This window comes from Tupaia chinensis, unplaced genomic scaffold, assembly GCF_000334495.1.
Source record: "Tupaia chinensis unplaced genomic scaffold, TupChi_1.0 Scaffold000057_1, whole genome shotgun sequence".
NCBI classification, from domain to species: Eukaryota; Metazoa; Chordata; class Mammalia; order Scandentia; family Tupaiidae; genus Tupaia; species Tupaia belangeri.
Genome location: NW_006159515.1, coordinates 2225854 through 2247621, shown reverse-complemented (window position 1 = coordinate 2247621; position 21768 = coordinate 2225854). Strand labels below are relative to the sequence as shown.

General features: G+C 36.1%; 1 protein-coding gene and 1 non-coding gene across 4 annotated transcripts in view; one reads left to right on the top strand and one right to left on the bottom strand.

Moving 5' to 3' along the window:
• Positions 1 to 21768, top strand: part of TPP2 (tripeptidyl peptidase 2) — an 81617-nt gene that overhangs the window by 3684 nt on the left and 56165 nt on the right. For all 3 annotated transcript variants that reach the window (XM_006141512.3, XM_006141511.3, XM_014592319.2), the window contains exons 2-6: positions 2219 to 2347; positions 11750 to 11845; positions 14658 to 14762; positions 17936 to 18060; positions 20150 to 20313. In XM_006141512.3, coding sequence (XP_006141574.1) covers positions 2219 to 2347; positions 11750 to 11845; positions 14658 to 14762; positions 17936 to 18060; positions 20150 to 20313 — 619 coding nt within the window. The remainder of the gene's footprint in view (positions 1 to 2218; positions 2348 to 11749; positions 11846 to 14657; positions 14763 to 17935; positions 18061 to 20149; positions 20314 to 21768) is intronic.
• Positions 15037 to 15144, bottom strand: LOC114009979 (U6 spliceosomal RNA). Its single transcript, XR_003551377.1, has one exon. It is a non-coding gene; the product is annotated as a U6 spliceosomal RNA (small nuclear RNA).

The following is a 21768-nucleotide window of genomic DNA, read 5'->3' as shown; positions in this document are numbered from 1 at the left end:
TTTCATAGGTATTGTCTTTACCTCTATCATTTGTTGCTGTGTATTGTAATTATTTCTCTACTCATCTGTCTTCCTAATGGATAGTAAACTTTCTGAAAGCAAACATTATTTTATTGATTCATCATTATAGTCTCACAATAAAAGTCACTGAATAGTATTTTCTTATAAAATTGTCCCTTGCTTAAAAGAATATTTTCAGTATATTCCCTGAAATTTAAAGTTCATGCTTACACATTTGTTTTATTTTGTTTAGGATAGATAGTAAACTTTTCCATTTCTGTTGTAGTCTTCTCTTCAAAGGTTTAGTGAATGGCTCCCAACTCTCACCAGCTCCTCCACATGATAATTACCAGGAGACATAAAGTAACTTATTAAAAGATTCCTGACATTTTGGGAAAAACCTTGGGCATTTCTGTTTCATCCAGCCAGAAAGAACTTCTCATCTTCCACCTTAGTATACAGAGTTTCTTTCTATAGATTTACCCATGATAAGTCTGTGCATGCTTTTAGTCCCTCTCCTCTTGTGACACCTTCCCCTTATTATAAAGAAAAAACTACATGAATAGAAAAATTGGGTATTTCAGAATTTTTAATGAGAATTTGTGCATGTGGTGTGTGTGTGTGAGAGAGAGAAAGAGCCAGATCCTTGTAAGTTAAAGCTTGTGGAAATAGTATTTAGATAGTAAATAAGCCACTAAATCCCATTAGGCTATTTTCCTTTGCTCATATGCTGATAATGAGGTTTCTAATGAGAGGAATCTGTGTCTAACCTGTTAGTGATCTCTTATTGGTCTTGATCCTATTCACTGAAGTTTGTTCATTGAGTGAGAAGATGAAGATGGGTGATTTGTGTTCTTAATGCTATTGCATATCTTTCTAATTACGTGTTTATTTAGAATATGTTTTAAAATAGGTTATTTTCTTACATTAATAATATGTGATCTGGCTAGTTTTAATATTGTAATATCAGTTTCCTTTTAATTGTTATTATTTTTTATTTTGGTAGATTTCTTTATTTTTTTAAATTACTTTTTTAAAATTTTATTGTCAACATACCTAGCCCATCACTTCAAAATCATTATCTGATTTAAGTTTTATTATAATTTTATCAGGGTTTGATATGATTTTCACAGTGGCTTTTTTTTGGTATTATGAGTTTAAGTCATCTGAGTGTTAGAATTCTTTTATTAGTATAGATAGTTCTCTAGAAATGAACATCCAACTTAAGAAGTTATATACTTAAGTTATTATATAAAAATAACAACTGTACTGGGAGGCCATGATGGCCTTTCAAACCATCAGGCCCTTAGCAGACTGTGAGTTCTGCCATATAATCACAGAATTGAATTGGGATCCACCAGCCACTCCCTTGCTTTGCTTTGTTTCTTCCACATAGTGAATTTCTGTGCTAGAGTGTACCTAATTCAAAACCTTGAGGATACTGTGAGGAAACTACTTGGTGTTGGGGAAGGTTGCATGCTCGTCCAAAAGACTCAAAGAAATGGATATTGGGAACCAGCAGTTAGCGTAATGGCTGTGTCGCTGGATTCCCACATAGTCGATCCTGGTTCGTATCCCGGTCCCGGTGGCTTAAATCTCACACCGGGCGCGTGTGTGTGCGTGCCCAAGATCCCGAGAGGAGAATGGAGGAGAAGAGATTGCGGCGTGACCATCCCCCCTGAGGTGTGATTTCTTGCTTTCTGTCTCTATGTCTCTCTCTGTCTGGCGAGCGCATGTGCCCTATAGCAAAAAACCTCTCCAAAAAAAACAAAAAAGAAATGGATATTAAGCTTCAATTTCAGACAGTATGAAATTCTCCAGGTGGGAAAGGCGTCAGAATGCCTGCATTCTTACCACATGACCATGATTTTTACATTCCTGTCTTTTTCTTGAGGGTAAGGGGTCATCTTTTTTTCAGGCTTTGTGCCTCTGTGCCTGATTCTTTTTGGTAGCTTGCTATGTATGTATGTCCTGATACATATACAATATGGTCTCCTGAGGCTGGGATTCGAACTATAGTCGATCACGTGAAATTTGCTTTCCCAATGACTAGCCTATGGGGCCATCTCCAGTTCTCTTCTTAAAATGAATGCAGATTTTATAGGAAATTTTATTCATGTGTACACATACACACACATATATATGGGTTTGCACTATTCTCTTTTTAAGATAAAAACCTAAAGTCTATCATTGATGTTCTGATTGTCTCAATTTTTAGGTTACAACTGATGGAAAACCAAAAATCATCGATATCATTGATACAACCGGAAGTGGTGATGTAAATACTGCTACAGAAGTAGAGCCAAAAGATGGTGAAATTATTGGTCTTTCAGGAAGAGTGCTTAAGGTTGGAGCTTTTATCTTATTGACTGCATTTTCTTATACTTTTTTTTTTTTAAACCAATGCTTTCAATTATTTTAGTTTACATTAGATGGTAGGGTATTTTGAGTTGTTGGGAAAATCATGACATATTTTTGTGTATAAGATTTTGTACACAAATTTTGAAAGTCATGACATATTTGTATACAAAATGACTAATAGTTACTATTGTCACATAACAAATCACCCCAAAATCTCATGGTTTAAAATAGCAAGTATTTATTATCTCAGTTTCTGTGAGTCAGGAACCTGGGTGTTAACTTAGCTGGGTGCCTGTAGCTGTAGACATAAATGACTGGCTTTGTCTTATTCTTTGTCCTGGTAAAAAGACTTGGGTAAGTTAAACATGAAATATAATTATAAAACAAGCATAAAGCAGTTGTGAGCTATTCACCAGTGAGTAAGGAGACTGGCAAGAATTTGACTGTGATCTGGTGCTTTATTTTGTTAAACCAGTAAGCAGAATTAGTTTGAAATGTAAAATAGCTGTTACTGAAGTATAGTGAAGAGCTACAGTTAATGTCTCCTGCCTCTTACTGAACTACAGTTAGGCATGTCTTAGATAAGCTTGTAGCGTATTGTGCTGTGTAATGAATTACCCCACACATAGCGGTTTAGAACCATGTACATTCCCACATTTATTCATTATTTTGCCGTTTCCATGGGTCAGGGGTCTGGCCATGGCATGCTGTGATTCTCATTTAAGGTCTCCAAAGGCTATAGTCAAGGTCAAAGCCTCATTAGAGACTCAGGGTCCTCTTCCAAGTACACATGGTTGTTAGAATTCATTTTCTTTCAGCTGTAAAATTGTAAATAGCTTGCTTCTTCAGGCCAGCAGGAGAATCTGTTTGACTTTGGGAATGGCCCCAGTCCCTCTTTTAAAGATCTCACCTGATTAGGTCAGGCCTGGTCAGGATAATCTGATGTACTGAAAGTCCGTAACTGAATATACAAAATCTCTTTACCTTTGCCACATTATGTACCATAACATAATTATGAGAGTGATATCCCATTTATTCACAGTCCCCACCTTCACTAGGAGGGACTATATAAAGGATTGGCTCACTTTAGAAATATGCCTATTATGTTCAGGCAGCAAGTATAAATATACACATTTTGCTTCCTTTACTTTTTTGTATGGACTGAATGTCCCTCCAAAATTCATATTTTAAAGCCCTAACCTCCAGTGTGATGGTATTTGGAAGCAGGCCCTTTCAGAAGTGGCTGGGGTTAGATGAGATGAGGATGGAGCCCTCATTTTGGTATTAGTGCCCCTGTAAGATGACACACCAGAGAGCCTGTTCGGTAAACCAAGTGAAGGCACAGCAAGAAGGCAGTTTTTGCATGCTAGGAAGAGGGCCATTACTAGAACTCCATAATGCTGGCACCTGTATGTTGAACTTTTAGTCTCCAGAACTATGAGAACATAAATTTCTGTGTTTAAAGTCTCCCAGCTTACTGTATTTTCTTATGGCAATCTAATCTAAGACATTGTTTATTTTTATTTAAAATAAGATCGTGAATTGCAGGGGAATTGAGTTTTGTCTCCTCCCATCCCAGTCAACTTATTTATTAGGTCACTTATTTATTAAGTTATGATGTATGTTTCTGTGTTTTTCTATGCATAAACCTGTCATGGCTTTCCTGATGACCCAATGGAATATGTTTTAAAGAGGACTTGGGATTCTTGTGAATTATGTTACTCTAAGAAATAGTGCATTCCTAGAAGTTATGCAAATTCAGAATCATAATTTATTCTTATTTATTTGTAGGTTTTTGCCATAGGTCACACATGCTCACCAGAGAGAGACAGAGACAGAAGGAGAGTGAGAAATCCCCCTCTAGGGGAATGGCCACACCATAATCCCTTCTCCTCCACTCTCCTCTCAGGACTTTGGGCACACACGTACATATACTTGGCATGATTTTTAAGCCGTCAGGTCCAGGACTCAAACCACAGTCAGCCATGTGAGAGTCTGAGCCCTTAACTATTATAGTACCTACTAGCCTCTATTTTCATTTATCTTTAAATAGCTATAATAATCATGCTTTAGGTAAGCCACATGAACTCCTATAACTAATGCTCAAAAGTAGAATTATAGATAACATAGCAATTTGCTATTAAATAAAGATTCCAGATTTTAATGAGATTGATAACTTATGTGTTTTCTCAACTCGATGACATTATTTAGTTCTACCATTAAGTATTTTCAGCCCCTCAGTGTTGTGGGACTTTTAATTTTTGTGTTAAATTTTTCTGCACAGTTTAAAAAAGACAAGTATTTCTGGGACCAGTCAGTGGCACTGTGTTAAGAAAATGACTTACATGGAAAAGGCCCTGAGTTTGCATCCAGGACCTCTCTGAGCACACCAGGCATTTGAATATGTCTATGATCCAGCCAGCTGAAGCAAGATGAATTGTGGCGTGAAGACCTTGTTGGGGGTGACTGTCTCTCCCTCTCTCTCTCTCCTTTCTCTCTCTCATGAAGGTAGCGCATACACACACACACCCTTAAAAACTATTATTTCTGTAAGACTTCTAACAAGAAAAGTTTAGGCCTGTGCCCTTTTACTCCTCTGATGTCAACTCAACCAAACTTAAATCTGTACTACTTTGAATTCTTTTCAGAATTTTAAGTCACTTGCTCATACTTTTTATTTCTTAAGAATGGTTTTTTTGTTTTGTTTTGTTTTGTTTTCTTCCTTAGTTTTAGACTTTATCTATAGAATGCTGAAGAGGGTTTAACTCTCAGGTTCTTTATTTCCAGGAAATGTTCTTTCACGGTCCTTTGGTTAACGTCCTCCCTATTGCCTTTGCTGTTCTTTATCTGGAACTCCTATTAATTGGACATTGGGTTTCTTACATTGATCCTCAAGTTTCTTATGGTTTTCTCTTTTGCCCTTACTGCCTTTGTTTCCTTCCTGAGATTTTCTCAGCATTATCTTCTAACCTTTATATGAATTTTGTTAGATTTTGCCTGTATTGATTGCAAAAGCAGCTTCATGTTCAGTTGGAGCATATTTTTGTGTCATGTATGTAACATTATATTTCTATTAAAGTGTTACATTTAAAAATTTTTCAGAAGTATTGTATTGTTTCTTCTTTTTTATTTTCCTTCCTCCTTCTAGTAGTCTCATTTCTTAGTCTCCTCTTCTGTTTCCTCCTCCAACTTTCTCTTTTTCTCTTCACCCTATGTTCTCTTTCTTTCTTGGCCTCCTTTTCTTCCTTTTCTCCTTTCTTATTCTCTGCTTTTACTTTAGATACTTTTCTTAGGTGTCTAATCATCCCTGGCTGTCTCTTTGTTTAGTAAAACACAGAAAGCTCCCTTGGGTGGGTTTTACTGTAGGCTAATTATACTGTTGGGGACCCCAATGTGTCAGTGTGCAGTGTGTTTGTTTTCTATTCGGATGCTAAGTTACCTAGAAGATACTAGCCCATTTGGCCTGGCATCTAGGGGGAAAAGTGAAACAGGAGCCTAGCTGGCAGGATTCAGGGAGACACGCATGACCAGGCCTGGAGTGAACTCTTGGAAACTCTTTCCCATACATCTCTTCTCTTTCCTTTGTTGTGCAGACCTCTCCAGAAAGTTGGCATCTCACCTTTTCTCTAGTTCTACTGGGAAGTGTGTCTGGTTGGGGAATTTTGGAGAGGATGTGTGATGAGGTGGTGGAAATCTAATTGCTCCTTATATGAACTTTTCACCAGTCGTCTTGGTTACAACCCCTCTCTCCATCCACACATAAAACATATCCACATGCACATTTACTTTAAATTTTTCATTACAAAGATGGATTACTACTTATTTGTGTCTGACTAGTTTGAGCTCCTCAACTTTTTTTTTTTTTTTTTTTTTAACTTTATTTCATGAGAGAGAGCAATTCAGCACCACTTGATAGGGTCTCAGTGCTGGATTCCACCCCCAGCTTCAGCCAGCCCCAGATATGGGCACAAGCATGACAGGCCTACTCATGGAGGTCTCCAGATGCGAACCTGCGATCTTCCCACATAGATTTGTCTTGTAGAGCATACGTTTTATTGCTGCACTACCATCTGGCTCCTTCTGAACTCTGTAGTGCATTACTTTAAGAAAGCACCATAATAAATCCTTCAAACTTTTTAAACTTAATCATCCTTTAAAATGAATTAAATGTCTATATTCTATATCTTCCTCAAAAAAGCCTGTATACTGCTGGTAGTGTCTTGTTCTCCCAGTTTAAGATCAACTACTAGGTAGTGGTTTTGGACATTCCAGTATTACCATTCTCCTAGGCCTCCTTGAGAAACTAACGGTTAGTTACTTAAGTCAGTGGTACTTCCTTGTGCAAGTAGAAACATAATAGTGAATAGAACCTTAAAACTTTTTCTTATAATATGTACATACATAAAGTACATAAACACATATATACAGTTTAAGGGATAATTAAAATGAATACCTTTGTGTCTTCTACCCAGATCAAGGCAAAGAATGTTGCCATACATCAGAAACTTCTTAAATTCTTCTAGATAGCAACTTACTTCAACTTTTCTGATAATCATTTTTTTTTTATTTAGTATTTTTATCTATCTGTTTACCTATCTACTTATTTATCTATATGGATATTGTTTGGTTTTGCCTGATTTTGAACTTTCTGTGAATGGTCTAACTTCTTTGTCATTCATTTTCTTTCCTTTGGTTTTTGTGAGGTTGGGAGTTTCGAGATCAGTCCATATTGTTCCATGTAGTAGTGATACGTCCAGTTTCCTTGTCTTGCAGTATGCCATGGTTTGTATAGACTACATTCTGTCCATTCTACTGTGATGAACAGTTGAGTTGTTTCCAGTTTAGGACTAACAATTTAGAGAACATTCTTCTGTATGTGTCCTATGCACGTATGTGCAGGATGTGTACGTGGGAGTGGAATTGCTGAGTCATAGAGATAGGACTTCACTAGGTCATGCCAAACAACTTTTTCAAGTGTTTATGTAGTAGCCCTTCGCAGTTTCAGTTAACTATGATTAACTAGGATCTACAAATAGACGTGTACATTACAACTAAATATTTTGAGAGAGAGATACATCACATTTCCACATAGTTTTTATTACAGTGTATTGTTCTTATGTTCTCATTTATTATTAGCTATTGTTGTTCATCTCTTTTTGTGCCTAATTTATAAATTAAACTTTATCACAAGGATAAACATATATGTGTGTATACAGGAAAAAATAGCATATGTTTAGGATTGGGTACTGTCTGGTTTCACTGCTGTACTAAAATACATTTTCACTGGCAGTGTATGAGAGTGACAATAGTTGTACTACCCTTCCAACACTTGGTATTTTCAGACTTTTTAATTTCAGAAATATGCTGGGAATCTAGATATTGTGGTTTTAGTTTGTAATTTCCTAATTGGTGATGAGACTGACACTTTTTCATGTGTTTAGGTGTTTTTATTTCCCTTTGTGAGGTGCCTATTAAAGTTAATTTGCCTTATTTTTTATAGGTCACTTATGCTTTCCTAATTTGTACAGTTTCTATATGTTCTATCTTTTGATTATAGGTGTTGCAAGTGTCTTCTCCCATTCTGTACAGATAGACTGTATACTTGTATTTTCACTTTCCACAAGATGTCTTTTGCTGAACAGAAATTCGTACATTTAGTAGAATATCAGTCTTTGCCTTTTTAATAGGACTTTTTGTGTTCAAAGATATTTTCAGACCCCTCTATCATGACATGTTGTTCTGTAGTTCCAGAAAGCTTCATAATTTTTCTCTTTTTTTGGGTCCTAAAAATTTCCTTCAATTAATTTTTATGCTAAAGGAGTCCTGTTTTCTTTTTTCTATAGGAAAATCTAGTTGTCCCAATACCATTATTAATACCCTGTAATTTCCTCATGAATTTTCAGTGTCTTCTTTCACTTTGCAGCCTTCAGAATATGACATTCAGAAGCCTCATTTCCTGTTCTCTCCATCCCTCTGGTTTTTGTTTTGTTTTTTCTTCTTCTGTATTCTAATTTTAGTTGTATTTTGGAAGAGAGCCAGTGCTTATTTCATTTTAGGATATTTACCTAGAAATCATTTTTTAAATCATCATTTAAGTTTCTGTCTTTTTTAAAAAAAGGAGGTAAACCCAGGGATAATTCTCAATTTGGCTAGATTTAGCACAGTGTGTAGATGCCACCAAGGCCGGAGGAACGGTGTGTGTGCTCTGGGATGAGCTATGAGGCTGATGAGGTTGAAGGTGTGTTGAGGCAAAAAGAAGCCTGAAGAGGGTTTCATTGCAGGATACAAGCATACTCATGGTAATGCTTGACTGAATAAAAAAATGTTGAGTGGGTTAGGCATTTTCTCAATTAGAGAGAGAAATAAAATTTAATTAGTAATTGAAGAGATTGTGTATGTCATGAAAATCAGACCCATTACATTGTATCAATATAATGTAAATAATATGAATATCTAATTACCATGTAATTAGAACCATTTTAAAGACATCAACTTTAGGGACCAGCACTTGGCAAAATGGCTATGTCGCTGGACTCCCATGTAGTTGTCTGCAGTTCCAGTCCTGGGCCCAGTGGCTTAAACTCATGCCAGGCACGTGTGCATGCATGCCCCAGATCCCGAGAGAAGAATGGAAGGAGAAGGGATTGTGGCATGGCTATCGCCCCCCTGGGGGGGTGATTTCTCGCTTCCTGTCTCTTTGTCTCTCCCTGTCTTTCTTGTGAGAGCATGCACCCTATAGCAAAAACCTTTCCAAAAAAGGAGGAAAAAAAAGATAGCAACTTAAAAATAGTCAAAATGTGAAGATTTGATTTTCAGGGACCAAAAATAGTTTTATTTATATAAAATACTTAAATATGTAAAATAGTATGTTTTATAATTGGAACTAAAGTTTGCTTTGCTAAAGTTAGATAGAATAACCATAATTATTACTTACATTGACTGAATTTTTTTAAAAATTTTTTTCTTTCATTTATTTATTTTTACATTTTTCCACAAACATTTACTTTACATAGCAAAAAATTTTAGCTCATAATCCATAATTCTTGACAGTTTACAAACAACTTTCAAAATTTCAAAATACTGAATTTTAAAGATAATGTTCAAAATATGTCTTATAATTTTGTATAATTTTATGACTCTATAACAACAGAAGCAGTATGGTTTCAGATATATATATATATATTTTTGTTTGTTTGTTTAAGAGTGCAGGAACTTGGTATATATTAAGTGGGGGCCATTGACTGAATTTTTAACTTAGTAACTTTTGTAACTAACTAGTCAGTCTTCAATGTGGGGAAAACATTTAGGTGCAATTTAGAAAGTGCCTGGTTCCATGGACCCTTCAGATTTTGCTCATAATTCACAATTAGATATAAATGATATCTCTTGGATTATTTTGATTATATGTATTTCAAGTAATTGTGGTTCTTCTGCATTTATTTTAGTTATTGATTTTTTGGGGGGGGAGGGGGAGGTCTTTGCTATAGGGCGCACACACTCACCAAAAAGAGAAAGAGAGAGACAGAAAGTGACAAACCACCTCCCAGGGGATGGCCACGCCACAATCCCTTCTCCTCCATTCTCCTGACAGGATCTTGGCCTCATACGCACATGTGCCCAGCATGAGTTTAAGCCACTGGGTCTGGGACTCAACCGCAGTTGACTACCTGAGAGTTCAGCAACATAGCCATTATGCCAACTGCTGGTCCCGTATTTTAGTTATTTAATCATGTAGAATTTCACAGCTTTTAAGTTCTTTGTACAAAGAAGTTGCCACCAGCCAAGTATTCCAAAGCTACCTGTGAAGTAGGACTCTTGTGATAAAATATTCTTAATATTTGCCTGCTAGTGACTACTTAACCTTTCTCTTGTTGCAGCACTTTATTATTGTTATATCATGGATTGTTGCAATAACATTTAAGTTTATAGCCCCTATTCTCTAGAGAAGATTGATAAATTTTTAATGAAACGCACTATTTTGTATGACAGCATGTTTGAAATTACACTTTATCTAAACATTCAGTTGATTCAGTTGATAGTAAATGTTTAGTAATATATAGACTTTAACAAGCAACCATTAAATAGATCTTTGGAGTTCTGTGAATGATTGCTTTCCTCTCTTTAGTTGTGAGAAAGTTTCACCCACAAATTTTCCACCGGGAAATAATTAGATGATGGCCATGGGGATGAGTTGGATAAAGATGTCATATAAGCGAGGGTTAATGAGCCAGCCAGCTCTGAATGATTGACAGTTCAGCCTCATAATTTATACACTTTCATAGACTGTTTTTGATGTTCAGGGTCCTATGATTGTAAAGAATATGAATACTGTACATTTTCTTGATTATTTCTAGTTGGTTGATGCCCAGTGCATTTTATTATTCATAAGAGCCATAAGGTAGGGATTACCTTCTTTCTTATAGATGAGGAAGTAGAAGCCTGTAGGTCTCACCTAGTCTGTGGTAGAGTCTGGAGTCACAGTCAAGTTTATATGACTTTAAACCCCATATATTTTTTTTTAAGAATTATTTTATTTAACTTTATTTATTTACTTATTTTTAATTTGACCAGAGAGGGAGAGGGAGAGAGCGAAGGAAAGTGAGAAAGCAAACTGCCAGGTCCAGGACTTGAACCATGGTCTGCCATGTGGGAGTTCAGTGCCCTTACCACACCATCTGCTGGCCCCTAAACCCCATATTCTTTACCCTGAATTTCTCTATGATGTAACTAGGTTCGGGTTTTAAACTCTTCTATTGTTTGTGCAAGTAATTTCATTTCTTTTTCAGCTTTGTTTTATTTGTTTATCAACTGGGAATATACTACGCAATTCTATTAATTAAAAGCTTTAAGTGTTATTAAATACTTTCTAAGATATTTGAAAAGAGTTTATAAGATGTAGAGCGTTTTTTCTCAAGAACTTATGGAGTTTTTGTTTAGCATCCATGTATTGTCCCAGTGATATTCTAGAGGAGAGTGAAGTTATTTTTCTTAATAGAAACTCTTAAGTGCAGGGACAGTTCTGTAAATTGCTTCCTCTTCCTGCTATTTCATGGGGGAGAATACAGTGGGTGTGGGGGGGATGAGATATCACTGATGTTACTGATCTTAGCAGTTTAACAAGGTAATATGTGTTGAAAGCTCTTTATAGACTTTGGAGCATTGTATAAATGAAAGGTATTATTCTATTGAACCATCTTATTTATAAGTGAGAAAGAAGAAGCCATAGTGATATTAAGTGACTACTTAGAATATTAAAAATATTATTGTAATATGTAAGCCTGCTAATTCAAGTAGAGCTATTAGAAAGTAAAAAGCCTTTTTCCACCATTAGTGAATCATTGGAATTGGGAAGCATTTAGTGAGTGAATGATTTATCTTTTCTCTATAGATTCCTGCAAGCTGGAAAAATCCCTCAGGCAGATATCATATTGGCATAAAAAATGGCTATGACTTCTATCCCAAAGCTCTTAAGGAAAGAATACAGGTAATGTGCAATGGCGTATCAAGTCCTTGTATTTCTTTTTCTTCAGATTTTATTCCTACTGAAGAAAAATAGATTTAATACTTATTTATTTGGGAGGTGAGTTGGCTTTCAAACAATGTCTACTTTATAAAAGACTTCTTTCAGAGACCAGCAGTTAGCGTAATGGCTATGTCGCTGGACTCCCACGTAGTCGACCGCGGTTCGCGTCCTGGACCCAGCGGCTTAAACTCACGCCGGGCGCGTGTGTGTACGTGCCTAAGATCCCGAGAGGAGAATGGAGGAGAAGGGATTGTGGCGTGACCATCCCCGCTGGGGGGTGATTTCTCGTTTTCTGTCTCTCTGTCTCTCTCTCTCTGTCTGGCGAGCGCACACACCCTATAGCAAAAAGCCTCTCCAAAAAAAGAAAAAGAAAAAAAAAAAAAAAAGACTTCTTTCAATGGAATGCTATCCATTGAAAGGAGTTATGGTTCTTGGGTACATGAATACGGTTAGGGAATCTGACTACATTGAAATATATTAAAATTTTCGTGTATTTATATTTTCTGAGAGATGGGATATGGCTTTTATTGGATTTATTTTAGGACATTTTTACTTGAAAATAGTTAAAGAGTTGATTTGAAGTCCAGACTTTTTAATCAGCATAATTTATAACTTGTATAATAATTTGTCCCACATTTCTTTCAGTTAGTCATCATTCAGTGTTAATGAAAGAACTATGACTGCTGAAGTATCATAAACACGGATCTGTCGTTAGAAATAACAAGAGTTGTGCTGAGGCCAGCAGATGGTGCAGTGGTTGTACTTCTCACATGTGACCAACTGCAGTTTGAGTCCCAAACCTAGTGGCTTGAAATTCACACCAAGTGTGTGTGCGCTCAAAATCCAGAGAGGACAATGGATGAGAGGGGCCATCTCCCAGGGGGTGATTTCTCACGTCTCCCTGTCTCTCTCTGTTTCTCGAGTGAGCACATGTGCCTTATGGCAAACACCTCTTTAAAAAAATAAGAAAAGAAAAACAAGAGTTGTGAATAGCCTGCCAGGTATCTTGCTGTAGAATGGTGGTGTTTAATGGAACTTTCTGTGAGGGTGGGAATAACTGAAATGTTCGATATCTGCTTTCTCCTTTATGGTAGCTACTAGCTTCAGTAGCTTTTGAGAACTTGAAATATGGCTAGTGAGAAATCGAAACCTTGATTTTATGTACTATTTTAACATTTAATTTTACATACTGTTTTAAGAACTAAGTTTAAATAGCAATTTGTGGCTAGTAGCTCCTTTAGTGGATGTTGCTGCTTAGAAGACTGCTGATGTAGGTAAGTCCAAGATTTCAACTGTAAAACTAGATGCAATTCTTGAAAACGAGCCTGATGGGTAAAAGTGTGGGCCCTTTCATCTAATCACATTTGCTTTCCCAGGGGTCTGTGATCCATGAGAAGTTACTTACTATATTACATACATGACAGATGCTAATCATTTGCCAGGAGTGGGGTGGGAATGGGGACAAACAATGCATATAAAGTGTTATTAGAGACTATTTTATTATAAAAGTTAATTCTGAAATAATTGGCTCTCTGGCTGTCACAACATTTTTATGCAGTATATTAAATTTAATCAGTTTTGTTGAACGGGTACAGATTAACATGCAAATACAGTGTGGTTAAGTTAAAATGAACCCTTACTGGGGCCAGCAGTTGGTGTAGTATATAAGGCATTGGATTCTCACAGGACTGAAGGCGGTTTGAGTCCCGGACCCAGTGACTTGAAGCTCACACCAGGCGCATGTGCATTTGTGCTCAAAATCCTGATAGGAGAATAGAGGAAAAGGGATTGCAGTGTGACCATTCCCCCTGGGAGGTGATTCCTTGTTTTCTGTCTCTTTCTCTCCAGCAAGCACACACACTCAGTAGCAAAAGTCTCTCAAAAAGAAAAAAAAAAGTGAACCTTTTCTTTAGCTTAGTTGACTATTTTACTGGAAAGATTCTTTAACTAACAGACTTCTATTGGGAGACAGTCTGGGATAAAGACAGTGGATAAAAGTTAAGGTCAATATCAGTAACACAGAACCCTATCAAGTCAAAGAGGGTGCTAATTAAGAAAGGGAGGAGGCCTGTGAAAGCATAGCTGTAGTCTTCCTCTAGCCTTTTGCTTAGAGCTGGCTACAACATTTCCCGATTTTGTACAGGCCCCAAATATTTTCTTACTTTACATGATTGGAAATTCAGTCAGATTTGCTGACATGGTAGGTAGTATGTGTTCTGGGAGATGGGACAGAATTTAAATTGAGTGGATAAGATATATTTTTTTTAAAAAGACATTTGTTTATATCTTGGTAAACTTGTGCTCCCAAAACCTAGGTATATTGAATAAGCTAACCAATTTTTAGTATTTAATCAATTGTTTTATTAACTTTATTATAAAGGACTTATTTTTTTTTTTCAATGTTTGCCATAGGGCACATGTGCTTATCAGAGAGAAGAAAAAGAGGGAAAATGAGAAATCACACCAGGGGGGTGGCCACATCACAATCCCTTTTCCATTCTCCTCTCAGAATTTTGGTCACACATACACACACACATGCCCAGTGTGACTTTTTAACCCAGTGGGTCTGGACTTGAACCATGGCTAGCCAGCCATGTGGGAATCCAGCTGCTTTAACCACCATGCCCCCTCTGGCTCCTATGAAGGACTTTTTAAAATTTCTGCATGAAAATTATGTAGCATCACAATTGGTAACAGGAAGATCACATATACCAACCATTTAGATTTATGGACTATCCATTAGCCTAATTGTAAAATTTTTGTGTCTTTGCAGAAAGAACGGAAGGAAAAAATCTGGGACCCTGTTCACAGAGTGGCCCTTGCAGAAGCCTGTAGAAAACAAGAAGAATTTGATGTTGGCAGCAATGGCTCTTCTCAAGTTGGTGCTAGTCATTTTTATTTAAATATTACATTAGAACCACATTACCAGAGTTCTAAGAGAACCAGTAAACTGTTGTTTCACAAATTTTCACTGAAGTTAGTTAATTTTACTAATTTTTCTTTAATATTTACTCAGACGTCAATTTACATGAACAACCATCAGTTTTTAAAGTCTTTTAAATTAGTTACCTAATCATAACTGTGTAGTTATGAATCTCCCATATAAGCTGCACCAGGAAATCCCTCTCATGCCTCTTCCTTTTTTTTCTTTTTTAAATAGGGAATGCTTCACGAATTTGCATGTCATCCTTTTACAGGGGCCATGCTAATCTTCTCTGTATCATTCCAATTCTAGTATATGTGCTTGCCAAAGCAAGCACTCACGCCTCTTCCTAATCACTACTTCTTCCTTCTCCCCAAAACCGTAGCCATCCCTTTTTCTAATACTGTTAGATATTTTTGCTTTTTTTGAATTTTGTGTAGATATTTTTGCCTATTTTGAATTTTGTGGAATGGAACCATTCACTGTGTATTCTTTTATGTGTGTCTTCTTTTGCTCTACATGTTTGTTCATTCTTGTTATAGGTTGTAGCAGTTCATTTCCATTGCTCTATGATATTCTGTAGTACAGGTGTACCACAGTGTATCCATTCTGCAGACTGCTGTTTAATTTATTTGCAAATTTCATTATTAAGAACAATGTTATTTTAAACATTCTTTTATATGTCTTTTGGTAGGTCATGAAGTAGTTTTACCAATTAATATTTTCACAGGAAGTATATGAGAGTTCCCATTGTCCTACATCCTCACCATTAAATGGTGTTGAATCAATATATAAAATGAAAGTAATGACTGTTATGAAAATAGTATATTGCATATAATATAATAACTTTGCACAGCACAAGTGTGTAAAGTAACAGATGAAAAGCCTTCATAATGCTATCCCCCAGGGATGATCACTACAACTTCATGTTTATCCTTTTGAACTGTTACTTCATTACTTGTGTGTATCATTTCTGAATAAAAAATTTAATTGTATTAGTGATTTTCAACCCTGGTTGCTGTTAAATGAAGAACTTTTAAAACTGCCAGTGTTTGTGTCCTACAGAGGAATTAAAACCTTGCAGGTAGGCAGTTATTTTTTAAAACTCCCCAGGAGCTTTAATTAACATACAGCTAGAGTTGAACTTTTCATTGGCCAGCCTACACCTATGTGGAAATCTAACCGCTACTTAAAGTACGCTTAGCATCCTTTTCAAGTCACTGTATACTTTTCTATTAAATTAAATGTTCGTACTTCTTCAGTCTCTTCAGGTGTTACATATATACAGCTAAGTCTGTAGAAAGGGAATATCTGGATTTCATTATCAGTTTTCTCACATTTTATATACCAAAAATGTTTATGTAACTGGCAATTTACAAAGGACATATAAATGTTAAATATTGAATAAAGAGAGATATAAAAAGATTTTTAGAACATGTAGAAATGAAATGTTTTTTCACCACTACAATTTAGGTGAACATAGAGCAATCTGATATAGTATATAGTTATAAAAAAGACTTGAATGAAGCATATGAATTGCAGATCAAAAATGGTTAAATAGCAACTTTGTATGATTCAACCTAATATTGTCTGTAACAGCATGCAACCATTATCATGTCTTGTTAAAGGGGATCTCAAAATATTTCATTGTTCAGTTAACATATTAGATCTCACAGTCCTCATTTTCAAACATGGGGATTACACTCGTTCCCAGATGGTGATTTGTGGAACTGGTACCAATGGGTTGATTGTTTTCAAATCATTTGGGGAGCTTTAAAAAACTGTTTGGATTTCTGGGCATTGTCCTCTAGATTCTGATTTAAAGAGTGAGGTAAGTTGTAGACTATGTCTTCTAATTGACTTTCAAATCATGATGATTTGCAGTGAAGTTTGATAACCACTGACCAAGACAGTCTCCTATTATACAGTTTCTGATGGTGTAATCCTTCAAGGGTTGTCATGAGGACTGGTGACTTGCTCAGGATCGCACAACTAACAACAAATGGCTGACCTGGGGTTGCAGCTACATTTCTTGGCTCTAGGATAATACTCATTATGCACTATTCATAGAAAGCAAATTGGTTTTAAACATTAAGTGCTTTTGATTATGAGTGGCTAACGTTTTTTTATAGAAGGCTAGAGAGTAAATGTTTTCAACGTTTCTGTCTTGACTACGTAGCGATTCCCTTCTATCCTCAAACGTAGTCATGTATGACTGAACGTCCATGGCTATTCTAGAAAAGCTATATTTACACAGCCATGTCACAGGCTAGAGTTGGCCCAGGTGCCATGATTTGTCAAGCTTTGTTGGGTCTTAATTCAGTAATTTTATAGTGAGTCTAGAGGGATATATTTTTTTTAACTATTGGATGTCTTTGAAGACAATAATTGTTTCAGCTTCAGTGTGAAGATGTTTATCTCATAATTTATTATTCTCTATTTAAACTTGTTATTTCCTATTTATTTGGATTCTTAACTTGCCGTTGTTGATCCTGTTAGTTACAGAAATGTTTTGGAGACAGGTAGCATATGATAGTGCCAGTTATTAATTTAGTTTGTACATAATCTGTTTTAAAGCACTTATTTACATTCGCAGACATGGAATTAAAATTTAACTTACTCCATGAAATCCTTCTATGTATTTACAAATTCTGAAAAAGATTTTTTTTTTACTGATAATTTTGTAAAAAATTTGGTTATTTTTTATTGCATTATTTATTCAGGTTAAATAAATTTGAAATAGAAAATGGTCCTGGTATGAAAATCTAAAAATTGACAGATAACCTATTTTTATAGCCTTTTTTCTTTAGAGTTACTTTTGGAAACAACTTATACAGCTTATAGGTATATCACTAACACATGTCCTGATCAAATGACATCAACAACATGTAGCCCAAATCAAGTAGAGTGAGTGACTGCATGAAAGATTAACGAAGTTTTTTTTTTAATGTTAACAATAATTGATGTCTGATTCATTAATTTGGACTATGAGTCACATAGATATTTTCTCACTTTTTTCCAGGGTAAAATGATTTTGCTATTGGACAATATTGTGTCTTTGGTTATATGTGTTAAAAACTTCAGAAGCACAGAATGTACTAATACTTGTTTATTTTCTAATTGCTTAGACAAGTAAACTAGTCAAGGAGGAACTTCAAAGTCAGGTGGAATTGCTAAATTCTTTTGAGAAAAAATACAGTGATCCTGGCCCTGTCTATGACTGTTTGGTGTGGCATGATGGTGAAACCTGGAGGTATACTTTATTTTACAAATCTTCATTTAAAAATATTCTTATGGAGGTCAGCAGGGCATGGTAGTTAAGGTGCTGGACTCCCACCTGCTTGGTTGTGGTTCGAGTCCAAGACTGGGTAGCTTGCTTTCTCTCTCTCTCTCTCTCTCTCTCTCTCTCTCTCTCTGTCTCTGTCTCTGATAGTGCACGTGTACTATAACAAATTAAAAAATAATTTTAACAGTGAATAAAATTAAATGATAAAAAAGAGAACATTCCTTTAAATATGTTCTCATGTATCCTGAACAATGTGAAACCCTTAGTTTTGGTTTATGTAACAGTATCACTCAGTAAAACTGTTTGAGAGCCACACTAGCCTTTGAGTAGTTGTAATCAAAGCTTTTGAACATCTTAGTTCTTATTTTGACAGTAAACCATACCTGTGTCTCTTTCAAAGACATTTATAAAGTATTAGCGAGCTGGTCATTCTTAAATGGAGAAACACTCCTAATTGAAGCTGGACAATTTGGATGGTAACTCAAATGAATGTTGCAGTTCCTGTAAACATTTTAAGGGCAAAGGAAGAAAGTTGGATGATGATTTTTAAGTAAAGACAGTGTAGTGAAGTTGAGACTTGGCAGTGTAATGTACAGTGGTTCAAATTCAGCCTGGAGTTAGAATCCTAGTTTTACAACCTTGCACACATTATTTGAACCTAAGCTGGGTTTTATTCATCATTTAATTCGGGTAATAGTAGTATTTAGAATTTTGTGAAAATTTAATTTGATGTTTCTAGACATAGCATTCAATAAATGTAAGCACTTCATGCTGCTGCTGTTTTTTCTATTACTACTGGTAATAATAATATTTATACCAAGTTATTTATCTACATTTTTTTATTTCATTCTTAGTGGCTCATAGACCGCAGATGTTTTTCTTGGAGTTGGTTACTGTGTCTTCTTGAGTTACTATCTGCATGAAAGTAGGAATATGTTCTAGTACAAATATTTAGCTGTATGCTTGTTTTAGTAAATCAGGACTCCTTACTTAAAGCTTGTAATCAAGTCTCGTAGCATAGCAGAGCAGTTGGGCACTTTGCAGAGGAATTTGGATCCTGCATGGCCGACTGGATTTGAGTCTTGGACCTCCATCAATTTCATTTTTGGCATGCATTAAGTGTGCCCAAGATCTTGGCAGGATGGAGAAATGAAGGAAGAGGATTGCAATGTGAGCAGGCCCCACTGGAGATGCTGCTCCCCTTCCTTTTTCTTTCCTCATGCATGTGCCCTCTAGCATTAAAAAAAAAGAGAGAGGCCAGCAGGTGGTGTGGTGACTAACGTGCTGGGTTCCCACATTGCCGGACTCTATTTCAAGTCCCAGACCTGCCCCAAATCCTGAAAATGGAGGAGATGGAATTGTGTTTTAACCATCACCCCAGAAGGTGCTTTCTCACTCACTGTCTGTCTCTGACGAGAGAATTGCACCCTTTGCCAAATTAAACTTAAAAAAAAAAAATTGTTGTTTTACATGATGCGAACTGAAGTCTAACAACTAAAAATATAATGACCTTTAAATTACATGCATTCTCGTCATCATCTTTTAAATAATAGCTTACTTAGCTTTAATCAGAATATTCCGAAGTGTTTTATATATTTAAAAAACATTAAAGTTAATATAAATTGTATAGAAAATATTTTTTGTAGAACATAAATTTTTGCCTAAGACTGTTGTTACAGCTGTGGGATTAAAACACGACCTAGTTCTTGTTTTAGGGAGCCTGTGTAAGCTGTTGAGTTCCTGAAACCAATTCTAAATTATTCTGAAACTCTAGGCTAAGTTTTGGTTCTAATTTCTTGAGTGACCAGTTGGTTTTCTACCTAGAGTTAGGTGGTGCACAGTGTTCTTAAAGCCCTTTGTGCTCAATTTAAAGAATGATCTCTGTAAGCTGTCGTATCTAGTCTGTACTGCCAAAACTGAAGCAAAGGAGTCTAAATCAGGCAGTTATTGTGTTTATTGTGGTAGAAGTAGTAGATTGATAAGAAGAGAAACATTACCTGATTTTTTAAAAGATAGGTAAATTTATAACTTTTAATTTTTCTTTTTCAATTAACAGAGCCTGCATTGATTCAAATGAAGATGGAGACTTGAGTAAATCTACTGTATTGAGAAACTACAAGGAGGCCCAAGAATATGGCTCTTTTGGTACAGCTGAGATGTTGAATTACTCAGTTAATATATATGATGATGGAAACCTGCTCTCCATTGTGACAAGTGGAGGTATTCTGTTTCAGATTTAATAATGAGAGATAAATGTATAAAGTAGTGAGATGGTGCATTCCAGTAGTCCAAGCAGCCCTATAAAGAATTTAATCTAGAGATACAGCTAAAGGACTAATTAGGCCTGGCATCCTAATTCTAAGTAAACTTACTACGAGTTTGTGTTTTATTTTTGTTTTTGTTTTTTTGTTGTTGTTGTTGTTGTTTTTTTGGAGAGGTTTTTGCTATAGGACGCGTGCACTCACCAGACAGACAGAGAGAGAGAGAGACAGAGAGACAGAAAGCGAGAAATCACCCCCCAGGGGGGCTGGCCACACCGCAATCCCTTCTCCTCCATTCTCCTCCTGGGATCTTGGGCACGCACGCACACGTGCCCGGCGTGAGTTTTAAGCCACCGGGTCCAGGACGCAAACCGCGGTCGACTATGTGGGAGTCCAGCAACATAGCCATTACACTAACTACTGGTCCCATTTTTGTTTTTTTAAAGTTGTAACCATGTCAGATCTATTCCAAGAATAGAGGCATGGTCCAACATCAGGAAATCTATCAGCATAATTCACCTTATGAAGTGATTTTGCTTTCAGATATTAACCTTTGATAAAAATACCTGTGAATCTAGGGGAACATGTAAAAGAATCCTCACTATAATATTCTTTGTAATTCAGAAACATTGGAACTGTCTAAATACCATTAACAAAATCTAAAAAATAATTTACTTGTACTATGAAATATTAAATAGAATACAAGTGAATAATTTATACATGTATAAATCAAATATTTTAATAAAATCAATATAACATTTATGTAAAATTTAAGAACATAGTGGATAATAAAGCTTTTATGGATATGTATGTTCATATGGTGAAAATACAAAACCATAGAGGTAAAGGTTATACAAACCAGCTTCTGGATGGCGGTTATTTCTCAGGAAAGAGAAAGGAGGATGAAGTAGGACAACTTCAACTCCTTACTACCGTCTCCCCAGAATGTATTGATGTGTAGCTAGAGTACAGAAAACCAAACGTGCTAGAGCTGTAGATCTGAGAAACCACCATGAGCAAGATAGTGAGCATATCCATTGCCCTAGAAGCTTGCTGTCTTATCAGAATTCAGTCTCTCTCCACTTCCACCCCAGGCAGCCACTGATCAACTCTTTGTCACTCTGTATTTTTTTGAATTAGAATTATATATAAGAATAAAAAATACGCGGGGCCGGCAGGTGGCGTGGTGGTCAGGGGCACTGGATTCCCACATGGCCGACCGCGGTTTAAGTCCTGGACCTGCTGGCTTGCTTTCTCCCTTTCTCTTCCTGTCTCTGATCAAATTAAAAAATAATAATAATAACAAATGGAATTAAATAAATATTTTTTTTAAAAAATGGGAACCAGCAGTTAGCGTAATGGCTATGTCGCTGGACTCCCACGTAGTCGACCGCAGTTCGCGTCCCGGACCCGG